The 14,912-nt window shown below is 34.8% G+C and overlaps 1 protein-coding gene across 1 annotated transcript in view; it reads left to right on the forward strand.

The window, feature by feature from the left end:
* Window positions 1-14,616, forward strand: part of LOC122535651 — a 20,668-nt gene extending 6,052 nt beyond the window's left edge. Inside the window, exons 5-17 of the mRNA XM_043667364.1 lie at window positions 222-371; window positions 1,662-1,682; window positions 1,824-2,091; window positions 2,634-3,029; window positions 3,362-3,502; window positions 3,587-3,777; window positions 4,334-4,567; window positions 5,473-5,964; window positions 6,310-6,492; window positions 6,584-6,686; window positions 7,044-7,178; window positions 8,097-8,125; window positions 8,400-14,616. Coding sequence (XP_043523299.1) covers window positions 222-371; window positions 1,662-1,682; window positions 1,824-2,091; window positions 2,634-3,029; window positions 3,362-3,502; window positions 3,587-3,777; window positions 4,334-4,567; window positions 5,473-5,964; window positions 6,310-6,492; window positions 6,584-6,686; window positions 7,044-7,178; window positions 8,097-8,125; window positions 8,400-8,402 — 2,346 coding nt within the window. The 3' untranslated portion in view covers window positions 8,403-14,616. The remainder of the gene's footprint in view (window positions 1-221; window positions 372-1,661; window positions 1,683-1,823; window positions 2,092-2,633; window positions 3,030-3,361; window positions 3,503-3,586; window positions 3,778-4,333; window positions 4,568-5,472; window positions 5,965-6,309; window positions 6,493-6,583; window positions 6,687-7,043; window positions 7,179-8,096; window positions 8,126-8,399) is intronic.
* Window positions 14,617-14,912: the final 296 nt, after the last annotated feature.

Consider the following 14,912-nt stretch of genomic DNA (forward strand, 5'->3'; position numbering starts at 1 on the left):
TTTTTTTGAAACAAAAGAATTGAACAAGTTCGAAATTGAAGTGTTTGAAAATCAAACATTTCATAAAACCTGGTCGATCTTGGCGCAACGTTCAACGACCGAGTTCGATCGATAAATTATTTTTATCTCGCTATCCGAACCATTTACGATTTGGGGTAGGAGGAGGAGGGGGGGAAAGTCAGTCATTTCAGCAAACTAAACCTTCTCGATTTCGATTACAGGAGATACTGGAGAAAGCACTGGGTGGTCTCCGGCACAAGCTGCAGGGCAGTAGGAGCAATTTGGCGGAAGCTGAGAGATACAGGAAGCAGCAGCTCTTGCTGGAAAAAGAGCTGAGCAGAGTGAGAGTGTTGCTGGCGCACAACTCCAAGGTAAGATATCTCGAACATTCTTGAGATTCTTGGAGTCCTCGCGACAAATCGATCGTCTCCGATCAGCGAAACTCGTTGAAAATTGATCTGAGGAAAAGTTTCGCCTAAACTAGGAGTTGGGCATCAAACGATTCCAACTGTTCATTTAATTGATCGATTAACGGAATTGCGATTAAAAAGAAGTTGATTATCGAAAAGTTGGAGGGGTTGATTTAATCGATAGATTTCATTTTCAATGATGGTTTTCTAATGAAATTTAGAATCTTTAAATGAATTTTTTAAATTCGTCATTTTATTAAATTTTGAAATTATGGTAAGAAAAGAAAAGAGAAAGAAGGCAACAGCGTGAATATATCTCGACAGAAAAATCTTTGCACAGAACTAATAACAATCATAATTTCATTACAGAAGCTACGAGCAGGAATTTAATAATTCATAATGATTATCAAATAAAGTACAAATGTAATTATTAATCTTAAATTTTGCCCGAAAAATAGATCGTACTGGTTTGAGCTTAGGGAAAGAAAACTTATTGTGCTTTTGCGTACACGAAACTTCGATTCGGACAAGAACAACACATGCTGCTTAATCGCGAATAAGTTCCCACGCACGGGACGAAACTTTAATCGGTTTTGTGCGAATTTCCATTTAACGACAGAGGGGACGAATTCAATCGAGAAGTTTTCTTTCGTCGGAACTTGTTCCGGCGATCTATTGTTCGAAGAACGGGGGAAAATTTCTCTCGTGGTTTCCGCCCCGTGAAAAGTAATCAGGATTTCGTCGTTTCGCCTTTTTCAAAAGAAAGTCTGGCGAATTGGATTGGGCTTTTTTTTTGTGGAATACACAGTGGAGAGCACAACTGAATCGATGATTATAAATTTCGCCCGTAAATTATTCTTCATTGCCATTAATATTAAGATGTACAAAAGAGAGACATTTTGCACAATTACTTCTGTATTATAATTAATATTTTATTGATATTAATAAATTAATATTGATTCATATTAAATATTTATATTTAGTATATATATAAATATTAATATTATAAATTTATTAATATTGATTCATATTATATATTTATATTTAGTAATTTATATATAAGTAGCACTACATACAAAATATTCATTTAGTTTAGAAGGTTAATCTCTTTCGAAATTCTCATATGCTTCATATTTTAAGAAAGGATTAGTGCTTCAGTCATGCTCTTCATTTTGAGTAGAAGGGAATAGCACAGTTCGTTCTCTCGTGGAACTGATTTGCCCGATTTAATCGTCGATTCGTTGTTTCCAGGTGAAGCCGGTATTCTTCCAGGTAAATCAATCAAAGCACAGAATTAGATAAATTTCCGTTTCGTTGGCCGTTTCTATTCGTTGGCGTTCTTACATTAGCTTCTTATCGACCACCTCGCAAAGACGCGCGAATATAACTCTCCCTCGTATCTTTGCCTTACAGAAACTTGAGGAGACGGTCGCCGAGAATGCGAGATTGGAACAAGACCTGGTGGTACTGCGGCAGAAGCTTCAGGCATCGAGAAGATATGCAGGGAATCTGACTAGAGACACTTCGGCCACGACTGGCCCCCTTGAAGCCGAGTTGAGAAGAGTTCAACAATTGGTCGGAGATCTGCAGAGACAACGAAAGGAATTGAGCATTCAAGTTAGACAGCTAACGGAGAAGTCTCACAATCTGGTGCAGCAGATCCGACCGCAACCTACATCTGGTGAGTCGATATTGTTATATTTCTGCAAAGCACGAAAGAAAGATTATTTGATTAACCAGCGGTGGATAAAAGAAAGCTTGGAAAGCAAGTGGGAGATTTCATAAAATGGAACTGTACTTAATATTTTATTTGTACACCTTGGAATAGAATCTTAGAATACTAATTCTCATATAATGTACATATATACTGATGTTACATAGGTGAAATTTGTTTGGAAGTATTAATCAAACTTCGATACGTTGCATCAGTCAAACGAACACATTTGTTTAATTTCATTCAATTTCACTTTTCGTCATTTAAATTTAACTTTAAAAAAAGATATAAAACTGACGATTCTAACTCGAACAAGCTGATACAAAATTACGAAAATCATTAACTCTGTCTAAATATATCTATCTAAATATCTCTATCTAAAGTATAAATTATGAACAAAATAATATTTAACAGTTTTATTGCCGTTGTCGCCAATTAGTCGATTAATTCTCACTTCGATGCAATTACCTAATGACGTTCTCTTTATTGAACTTTTAACTCTAACGCAGCTCCCCAAGTGCACCAGCCAAAGAAGCGGACACAAAACTCTTGGTTGGAGACCGATCTCGATTCCGGGATAACTCTGGACCACGGCTTGGATTCACCATCGAGTCCCGCGCTGTCCTCGTCGCCCCGTGGCAAGCAGAACGGTGGACCGTATCCTCATTTCAGTTCACCGACGCAGATCAAAGACTCCTCGCCCACGAATCGTCAACAGACGAACCTACAATCGTATCCTCAGTCGCCGCAGAATCACATTTCCTCGCTCTCGCCCCAGTTGCGCGAACAGATTCAACAGCATCAGCTGAAGCAACAGCTTCTGAAGGATCAGATGCAGGGAAAAGGAAGCCTGATGCAAGCGAACGTCGCTCCGTTATACGTCAACACGGATTCTCGGATTCAAGGTGAGCACACAAGTGAGATCAATGCACTGAATAATTCGAAAAGAAACATCGCTGCCGAACAGCTTGCCGAGGAAGTCTCGACATCTTGAAAGCAAAATCGTTGAGTATCGTTTAATGATCGTCGACTGGTGATTGTCTAAATCGTAAAATTGAGAAAACGATTAAACAAAAATCGATTCATACTTTGTAAAATCGTTTTTGATTGTAAAGTCAATTAAAAACTGACAATAAAATCACAGACAACGTCCAATAAGACTCTTAAACTTGTATATTTGTTAAATAAACGTTCGCGGTTAGCAAATGAGAACGTTGAACACGTTTAACCATTTTAGAGAACAATAAGCAGGATGAACATTTGACTAACGGCACGATTCCTCCACCGGAATACGTTCCACCCCCTCCGCCGCCACCCCTCGCCGAGGAATCGTTACTGAACGATAATTACAGACAGAACGAGGACAACAAGTTTGCCGGTAAGTGAAGCAATAACGCAAGATCTAGTCAGACCGTTTCATACACAATAGCGATTGGTAATTCGTGATAATGGCGTTTTCAAGGCTTGATTCACAACCGTGAGAAACAAGAGATTAAGACCGTGCGAATCGTGAAACGGGAATCGGAAAGACGGCAAAGAGATCGAGGAGACAGAACTGGAAACATTGGAATTCCATTAACGAACGGGCTTCAGGCGCCCGGAGGTGCCAAGAGATTGTGCGACGATGATTTAGGAGGTTCTCAGAAATTCGAGGTAATTTCTTCGTGAATGATTTCGATGTACATCAAAAATTGGCAGTTCTTTTTTCTTTTATTGAAAAAAATGACCACGTCGAGTGGTTAGATTGTGATTCATTGTAATTTTATCGAAAGCGAAAGTTGCGAGTTAAAAAATTTATTTAGTACACATAGTCTTGAATTTTTAAATTCATTCACGATCGCGAGCTTAAGTAAGTAAAAAAGATATTAATGTTTAATGAATAATTGTTGGAATATTGGTACGCAACAATTAAACAAGTAACAACGACATTAATAAACTAGTAATAATTAATAGTAGTAACATTGCTTTATATAAGTAATAAATAATTAAATGATTGTTTGAGTAATTGGTACAGTAATAATGTTTAATGTATGAAACAGATTTCTACTTGAATACCAGTTTCTACCGTATTTCGCAAGTCCATTTCAATATTCAATCTTTTATCGTTTATAATTAATCGGTCACTTTATTTCGAGCGTGAATGATCATCAGCTACGTTGTCGCAGCGTTCGATTTTATTTTACTCTATTTCCAATCAATTTATTTTTAGAAGGCTCAATTAGGAAAGGTGGTAGAAGAGTCGCCGATGATTCACGCTCAAAGCACGGTCCAGCTGACGGATTTGGACGATGTGCAGTTCCAAAGAAGCATGTCCTTGCCGAGAGGTTTTGGCGGACAGCGGCAACAGCAGCCCGAGATTCATCAGGTTCCGGTGGTGCCTCCTCCCAGAAGCGACAGCATGCACGCCTTGAGAACTATGCTGGCCAGACGGAATAAAGTCAGGGTGAGCTAACGACAATTTACCAATTCATTTTCTATCCCTGTCTCTCGATACCGATGCGCTAATTGATTGAACTGATAAAATTTCTTCGTGTCTGCCTTTTTCTTTTTGAAGAATTCTTTGTTACATGTACTAACAAAATATTTGTGTCTTCATATGATGTAAATAATAATTTAATTTACGAGAGTGATTCAATAATTATCCGGAATTTATACGACAATATTATCTTTCGGTGATTGTTTTATGGTCCCTTTGCTTGTCAATGCACTCGGTCCATCCTCGTGTAAGTTTCTTTTAAATCCTCAGAGGAAAATCACTAGTTCAATTCGCTAGAATGAAGAAAATCAATATCCTCATACCGTAAGTCTTCTATAGATTTCCTCGTATCCCTTCAAACCATACAATTTAAATAACAGCATGCTACTTTTTTTTTTATTAAACGTAAAATAATCCATTGTTACTGTCATAGTAAACAAAAAGAGACTAAATTATTTTGTTGAAAGCTGTAAAACTATGATAAATGAAGGCTGGCAAATATCAATACTTATGTTATACTTAAAGTTAATATAACAAAAAATATCACTTGTAGATAATTATTGAACCTAATAAAATATTTTGCATGTAATGTTTTTGATACCATATCTAAAATGTGGATCATCAAATATCATATATTTCTTAAGATGGAGACGAAAGCCTGATACTTTGTTCATAATTGATCTCTCATGCTCAGCGCATCGGCACGACTAACACCAAAATAAATGTCACGAACCAACCAACACACATATTATTTCATACATTTTGTTCTTTCTTCTTTTTTCATTGGTTTCGTCTTTCACCCCGCGACGCCTTATTTTGTTCGGTCCTCACTTCGTCATGCCCTCCATTATTTTGCCTGCCGATCAACGCAGTTCGAAACCCAGGACGGAAGCTCGGACAGTACTCTTTCACCGTACACGGAGAGCCTAGCCTCGAGCTCGCATCTGCCTATGAGCTCGCCGAATTACTCGACCAGCCCATCCTACAGCCCCAGCCAGCAGAATTATCCAGTTAGATCGAGCCATCATCAACAACCATATTACCCACCGTACAGACACTATGAGAATCCTACGATAAGGAGGAACGACAACGCGACAGAGCCAGTGAGTCCAGAATTATTGTCGCCGACCAGCCTCGATGGCCAGGAGAGACAGTTTGGCTCGTCGTTGACTGTGAACGCGTCAAACTCGCCGCAGCTGTCGCCAGTATTCAAGAGCGAGGCAGCGAAACAGATTATCAAGGAGATGACGGAGAAAAAGGTGGAGGGGCCGAGGCGCAGACAGATCCCCCGCGAGAAAAGGCGACACTATACCGTGTCCAGTAGCAAACCCATCCTCGATCTAGAGGACACCTTCTCTAAGATGGTATCATTTCTTCTCTTTTTTTTCTTTTTTCTTTTTTTTTTTTTTTTTTTTTTTTTTTTTTTTGTTTTTTTAAGAAAGTCGACCCTCGACGGGATCGTTTTTACGCGCCAACAACGGTNTTTTTTTTTTTTTTTTTTTTTTGTATTTTATGTTTTCGTAATTTCTCTTCCTTTTTCCCCCGATTCGTGCAATCGTTATCGTTTGGTTCCCTTCTCTGTTCCATCCTTTCGTCGTATCGTTTCACTTGGCGTCGCTTTGCTGTATTTTGAGTAACAAGTTGTTGAAAGTACAACATATTGCGGCGGCGAGTATATTGAACGAGTGGTCTCTTTGGTGTTTTCTTAGGGAATGGGTAGAGCCAGAGATGATCTGGATATGGAACGAGCACTCAGGCCGAGGATCAACGCGCCGGATGTCGTGAGATCGACTTTGAGCCACAAGGAACTGAAGTACAACGAGAGTACTATTGATCAGTTGTTGGGAACGCCCAATAAGATCGTAATACCTGAGAGATATATTCCTGAACAGGTGATATGTCTGAGAATTGGAATTTTTTCTTTTTTTTCGCTATTTTATTCGTATCTTAGTATGACGAAGTTGGAACAAAATTGTATTCCAGACGCCAGAATTAACTGCGGAAGAGCAGGAGCAACGATTGAAGAAAGCGGAAGCGATAAGGAAGATGCTGTCGGAAACAACTGTGACTGCACCGGATGGAAGCGGTATGTGTCTACGTTATTATACATTAACAAATTACTTATTGAACTCTCAATGTTTCACATGTTTCTAGTGAAACAGAAACGTCGAACAAAATTTAATTGCAAGTTTTATTAACCATCAAAGTATTGGATACGAGTATCTGTATTTTAAAATATCCACTGTTAATGTGTGTTTTCCTTAGTTCGTTAAAAATCTTATAAAGAATGTAGAAAATTATGTTATTTAACTATAACATTTTTTAAATAAAATGAACACTGGAAATTAGAAGTGATCCTGATTCATTAACCGGAGGCTGTACATCGACAAATCACTTGTTAAGTAAATATTATATAATTAAATCGAATCGTTGTCTTTTTCAGACGACAATATTAATATCGAGCAATCAGACAGCTTGAAGAGAAAAGTGGTGGAAGAGAAGCGGCAAAGAGAGCATATTTTACAGCTAAATCAAATTTTAGCGAAGCAAGTGATGGAGAAGAGCAAGATGGTGGCGGGTATGTTAAACATTTCGACTTCTCGGATGAAAATAATTTTGTCGGTTCGATTCATTTTGCATGAATCTAATATATAGCGTTTAGTGGTGTGATAGCATGACCAATGTTTAGAAAAGCTTTCGTGCCTTCTGCTTTTTTAGTGCAGAAGGCTTGCGCTTGTTCGGTTTCTTCACTATATATTTTATTTTATAGTATCTTGCTATCGGACTGCGAATTGTTCCAGTGATGAATTTTTTATAAACTGGCCAAGAGAAATAGAATTTATTGAATATACGAATTTGTTTCATTGAGAGAGATTTATTTTATTCTCTTTTAAATATTTCATATATGAAAATGTTTTATAATCAAAATTAAATAATAATATCTTTTAATTAATATATTTAATATTAATATTAATATTTTAATTAATATATTTAATATTTAATATTAATATAAATATTCTGTGCAATTAATAATTACAATTACAAAATGTTTTATGTTTCATATTCTTTATATTAATATTATTTATATTATAACATATAAATTAATATTCTTTATATTTTTGTATTTTAAACATCTCGTAAATGCATGAAAATTCGCAGTCTATTTATTATCTTATCGGAACTGGTAGATATCGAAATTAATTATGCATAATTACGTCGTCTATCCATCGAAATTAATTATGCATTTTTTTTTTTTTTTTGGAAATTAGCAATGTCTCCAGTTCCAAATGCAAGATATTCGAGGAAGTTTTCATTGGCATGCATCATCGTGAATATTTTTAATTTCAATTACTCATGTAATTAATTTCCTCGTCGAGAGTCCAATCGATGTAAGATATAGTTGTATCATACGTAGTGAGTGTTGTTTGGATTGTTTATGCTGTGTATAGGTAACCAGGCACACTGACTGACATGCTTTCTCCATCCTCCCATATAGGACACGCACATCATATTATCGTTTATCAGGTTTGTTTATATTTTTCTTTCATTTTTTTTCTTTTTTTTTTTTACATTTCCTCTCATACATCCTTTCCTCGATTAATTTCCATTTTTGCGGTGATTTTTCTCTCGTAATTGATGATTGACGTTCGTTGGAGAGTAAAATTTCTATATTAAATTCTGAAAATTTCCATACAAATTTCAAACTGTGAAAGACGAAAAGCTCGTGTCTAAAAAATGAAAAACAATTCTCCAGCAAACGTTTCACGTTGACCTTACATTAACTTCTTTATTTCAATAGTGAAAGCACTGGCCACTCTACCATTGAAGACCGAATCGAGCTTAGAAGACGAGGATCTCTCGCCGGTAACGCCGTTACCTCTCTATCAACAGAGAGAGAATTATTACTCGTAAGATGATCCAGGCCAATGTCTTTCGGACATAGCCACGGAGAAACTAAATCCTTTTAGCACAAAAAGAAAACTTTACTGCCAGCCCGGAACAACAGAGAAACAAAACCATCTTTCCTCGTGTAACGTTTTTTGAAATTTCATAACGAACGATTCGTCCGACAACTTGCTATCACGATTATATTAATGATAAAGGAAACAATTCTTTCGTTCTTTTTTATTTTATTTGCGTAAATATTGTACATAATCATGGATTAAAAAATAAAATAAACTGATAATAAATAGCTGTTCTCTGGATCGTCGATAAGAACTAGTAATATAATGAATGTCGAACAGATTTAGCAAACGATATTTATAGGAGGAAATAGTAAATTCGAATGAGAGTTTATGTTGATCATTCGTCTCGGAGATAAAGAAACTTTCAACCCTTTGCACTTTGCTACAATTGGAAAAAGTTTCGTGGTGAAAAAATGGAAATCTTTTGATAGTGAAGAGGACTTTGATTTTGACGTATATAAAAATTGAACGAATTGTTCTAGCGACGATAGTAAAAAAGTACTGTTAAGAAGAAGAAAAGCAGTGAAACGCAAAATTTATTCTTAAAAAGAATTAAGCTAACAAACATGTGATAAAATTTGAAATGTATAATTATTTGACGTAATAACTTGAATAATTAATGTTCGCCAGAAGTACCATCAAAAATATCTTGGGGTTGTTGGTAGCTAGAGTGCAAAGGGTGCAAATTTTCTATTTATTATTTATTCTCCTTTCAATCGACTATTGTTTCCCACCTTTAACGCAGAACAATTTCCATTTACTATTTTCTACTTGAAACGTTATATCGTTTAATCGTGACGTCGAGACAGGATGGTTTCAAGTCTTCGATTCGTCTAAGATTTTAATCATTGTTCATTCATTGGATTATCCAATCCTACATTAAGAATACATTCTAACAATTTCGCCAGACATTTGTATTCGATTGATATATTCGGTCTTGTACGTTTTTTAACGAAATAAACACTCGAAACATATAAAATTCCGTCATCGTAAAATTAAAGACTAACTGCGAGGCCTATACCCTGTAATCGTAAATGTTGCTCCAACGTAAACTATTCTAGCGATAAATATTCTGATGCCGCGTGTCGCTTGACGCCATTCTGCCTCGATGTTTCCTCTTCCTCTTGAAGAGAATGCTTCCACGAGTTTCTATCACTAGCAATAAATAATAAATTAAGAAGCAGCGATCGCACAGTGCGGCTCACTTAGCAAATGACTGTAATCGAATTCCTCTAATTCGTGCGAACGTCGTTATTTAGATATATGATTGACCACTGAATTCGGCCAATGGTAATTAATTAGAAGAATCAAGTACATTTTATGTTAGATCGTTGAATGTATTAGCAACTAATTTCGTAGTTTGCACAAATGCAAAATTAATATTCAATTTTTAAGGAACAAGTGATTTACTTTTGTAAGTTCATTCATCGAAGAAAAATGGTAAATTTAAAGGGCAATGTTTGTAATGTCATTATTGTGTTTTTCAATTTACATAATTGATATGGTTGATTTTCCTATATTAGATAAAAATAAAAAATGATTCTTTTAATTTTATGATTAAGTTTCTGTTCCAGTTCCCAATATTTTTCAAAAAAATTGCCTTACCTACACGTAATGATCCAATTTTATTTTTTCTATCACCTTCTGAGAACATTATTCCTATTTTTTCTTTACTGTAAATTTCTCATATTATTATCTTTCTTCTTTGGTCAAATTATTCTCTTAATACAACTTAATACAACTTTCTCGTTAATAGAGAATGGAATAAATAATTACATTGGTCGAATTCAGTGAAATTTATCTATTACACAAAATCGTATTTCACAAACTCGTTCTCTCAACGTTCATTAACCCTCGAACGATGATTTGAGTAACGTGTAGGTCGAATGTTGGATCCAAACATATCCATAGCTTCTATTTAAATTCTTTTAAATAGAAGAATACGAAGGAATATTAAACTCAAAATAATTCATTAAAATTGAAATTTCCCTTTTTTCTCGTGGATCCTTCATTTATAAACATATTTTTGTTAGTTATATTAATCATTATTATTACGAATTCAATATTAATGACGACGGACCCGGAGAAGTATTTCTTTAAGTTTACATTTACTAACATTAATTACTAGGAAATAATTTATTGCGTCTATTGTGTTTGTACATACCGTAACGAGTTTGGGAATCATCGGTTTAAGTCATCGGCGGATTTACATAAGAAGAAACGAATACATTAGCGATAAGGTACAAGAAATAAGGTAGAGTTTAAGGTTGCGTTTGCGGTAGGTGCTACGAGCGACGCAACATAGTCAAAATATTAATAAAGATCGCTATAATGATCGAATTGAACTGACTGAGACGCGAGTGAATTTGCGGTGTAAAACACCGATCGAGGGCACATGAAATTCTAAATAAGTTCTTCGAACATGTGTGTGCTCGATAATTTGTTCAAAGCGTGTAAGATAATGATTGAATCGTTGCAATGAAGTGTTCAGCGTCAATCACTGTTATCATATTCAGAATGGGTGAGTACAATTTAGTAATTTATCTAACACTTGTTCCAATCAAAAGCAATGTAAGAGGTGACTGATAAATTAATAACAACACGTTTCTCAATGCTAAATCAGATTGCCCATCTTTTTTACTTCGAAACAGTCACGAAATAAAGTGAAATGATTAAACGCTGTAATATGGCTGAACTTCGATAACTCGAAAACCTTCAAAGAGATAAAAATTCCCTTCCACTCTATAACTTTTGGAAAATGAACGTCTGTCGAATTATTTGTCGTATGTTTACCATACATTTTACTTCTATTTGTATTAAAATTTGAATGTAGAATGTCTTTTTCAAGTTTGCTTCTGCATACACAGTGATTCACGAAAATATTTGAACACTTATCGTAAAAGAAATTTTATAGGTATGTATCAGTGTTCTGTAAAATATTTTGAACTTTCTTTAACACTTATACTAAATGAGAGATTACGCGAGTATCATTATATTGTTAAAATTTCAAATCAATCTGAAGATGTATATACCAGTTGCAAGATATTAATTGCAAACATATATATATGTAGTAAAAAATTAGTCTACAGCAAGAATAATCATCTTTAACATGTTATAAGTATATAATAAAAAAAATATATACATATGATTAAAAATGGTTCATTGATACATGTCTCATTGATTATGTATACATTTTCTAATCCTCACGAAATATATACTTGCATTAAATATCTTGTAACATTCATATTATGTTTATTTTTAGATTTGTTTCAAACTTGATATAAGTATAACAATCGATTTTCATTATAGTATATATGAAATGTCAAAATATTCTATATAATATACATTAAATATTCATAGAATGTTCTTATAAGCATTCAAATACTTTCGTGAGAAATTATAAGTCAATAATTAATCCAATACGATCATTGACATTATAGTTGTCAATTGTTCATACCTTAATAATAAAATGAGTTCTACGTTTTCAGAAATTGAAAAATTAATTCTGATACAAGGCTTTCATAAATCAAATTTTTAATCAAAGTTTTATTCACTTTCCTTAAAATTCAAGTTATCGAAGTACTATACTGTATTCAGAAAATATGGTAATGGAACGTGAATAGACTGCGGTTTTACAATACGCAAAAGTATGTAAAATACTTATAACGTTTAACAAATGAAACAAATCTCCATTCAAGTTCCATCTCTTTAATTATGAAAATATAATAAAAATTCGCAGTTTGACCATTAATTTCTTTAAACTTGCTATACTAAAATACAGATTGTATGTCGTTGTATTTCAAACGAACAGACGCAACATTATCATTAACTTCTGCACGTTTGATCGGTGTTTCCATCAGTGAATCTGCTCCAACTTCAACGCGATCAAACGCATAGATCTGATAATGTGACGCACTAATCACTCGAGCACTCGCCATCCTAATCGACACTTTTCTTACGAACTCTTCTCATACAGATACGTACGTTTGATCGACGTTGGATCATCGTGTAATTTAAGGAAAAACACGTAACATGTATGTATGCTTTAGAAACGTCTGTAATATCGTTCTACGTCGATTGTTTTCACGTTTCGAAGCGGCGTGTATTATGTTTTCCCCGAAAGTCGATTCACGTTGTCTGTCAATCAAGATTATCGTATTGTTTAACAATATGAGAAGAAAAAAGACTTCAAAGGTGCGACTAGATAAATTCTATAAAAAAAAACGTGTAACATCGTATCCATTTAATGGTCGATTGTCAACGTAACCTTCGATATAATCGAAACTTGGTTCTTTGAAGCGGGAATTGCATTCGTTGTTGTTATTATTCTGGTCGAAGGGCCAGACCTTCCTTTTCCTTTAGCGGTTTTTTTGAATTCGCCAATTTTATTTAGATTGTCATTGATCTGCGGATTTTTATGCATTTGTGAGAAATTTGAAGAAAGAAATGCTGCAATGAATAGGATATCATAATATTTAGTAGATGAAACGAATCTCTACTTCGATTTCTTGTTAAATTTCGATTGTTAAAATATAGAAATGCACAAAAGTTCGCATTTTAATTATTGTTATACGAAATGTCCGATTTTTAATGGTAATTTAAACTATTAGAATATGAAAACGTAACATTAAAAAGAGGAAGTATTATAATCTACACACACTCTCCAACTAAATTGTAAATTTCTTAATTCATTATTTAGTTATACCAATTAATTTGGTATCATTTTTCTTAGTATAATTAAAATTTTTGATTATATTTTATTTTTTGTAAAAGCTTAAGGTTTCCTTTAAAGGCATTTTCAACAGTCTGTTGATTTGTAAAGATTTTCTCACTGAGGCAATGGTTTAGATATTTAAAAAGATAGTAAAATAATGAGATAATAAAAATACGTCAAGAGCAGGACTAATTAATAGTAACATTAGCAATGTATAAAACAAATGAAGGCTGAATCGGAGAAAAGAAAGTCTGCGCTTAGAATATCTCTAAAATGTCTAAATATTTACTGGAAAAAAGAAGTCTTAAAATATCGATACAGAAGAATCGGACATTTCACGTGTGTTGCAATCTAATTAGAATATAATTTATACAAATAGCAGGATCTCTATAATATACCAAAAAGTGCGAGAAATAGTGGAAGGGAATCGCCGATTGCGACGCTTCAAAGGACTAACAATAAGACGAAGCCGCCAGCGTTCAGACGCGTAGCGTCGCGAAAGTACGCGAGTGTTTCTACTCAATCTTACATGGTAGTAGTGTCGTGTTGAAAATGCTCTTGGACGTTAGAACGACGAGAGCGTTCGAACGAAATCGAAGAGTGCCAAATTACGCATCCAAAAGCAGATCGATCGCGAAACACCGCGATCACTGCTCGTCAATTAAAAAAAGAGAAGAAGAGGAAGAAGAAAAAGAAGAAGAAGAAAATAAACCGGCGAGACTAACGCGCAGCACAAACGGTTTAACGTTTAAGGATCATCTCCGCTTTGATGACTGTCAACCCTGAGAAAAAAAAAAAAAAAAAGAAAGAAATGTATCTCGCTCATCATCATGCTATAATTAATGGTAGAAACGCATTTCTATTGTACGAGAGAACTCTTCGGCCCATAGGCATCCACGTGTTAGGAATAATTTTGTACGATACGATGACCCGTGTACGACGTAGAATGCGCGGCGAAACGAGCGATGGCAGCGAAATAGATTCAGAAGAAGAGGAGTTCGTTAGGTATAGCTGTTTCACTCAGCAATCGGTATCGTCGGTGTCCTTTTTGAGAATTTTCCTCAACCTCCGTCGCGAATTGTCGCAAGTACCGAGGTGAAGTAAAAGATTGAAAGGAAACGATGACGCGTTCGTTAGTTTGCTACGAACTTCTCGTTCGATGTCCTCGATTGGCTCGTGACACCTGAGAAACCTGTTAAAGGGTTGCTTTCTGCGGTTGCCACTGCGCCAAGCGAGTCGTTAGAGCGAACACCGAAACACTATTGTAAAAGTGGAAACTACTGTGGAAACAGGAACTGTTATTGTTACACGAATAAAATAAAATCCATATTACACGAGCTGAGATTTTCCTTCCATCTTTCATGTACGATTTGCTTGATTCACCTTCGATTTGAATCGATTGAATCGATTGAATTTTAGTTCGAGTATCCGTGGAAGAAATATTTTAAAATCAAGAGTACATATCTACACACTTGGAAGGATATTATTACACAATGTTCGATGCATAAATTTATTTATCTAAAGAATCGATTAAAAGAGAAATTTGATTAAAATAAAAACAGATAATACCATCGGATTATAAATGATTGTAATAATTTATGTTAGATTACTGAAATTTAGGATATTTGATTTT

This window comes from Frieseomelitta varia, unplaced genomic scaffold, assembly GCF_011392965.1.
Source record: "Frieseomelitta varia isolate USP_RPSP 00005682 unplaced genomic scaffold, Fvar_1.2 scaffold_751, whole genome shotgun sequence".
Lineage (NCBI taxonomy): Eukaryota > Metazoa > Arthropoda > Insecta > Hymenoptera > Apidae > Frieseomelitta > Frieseomelitta varia.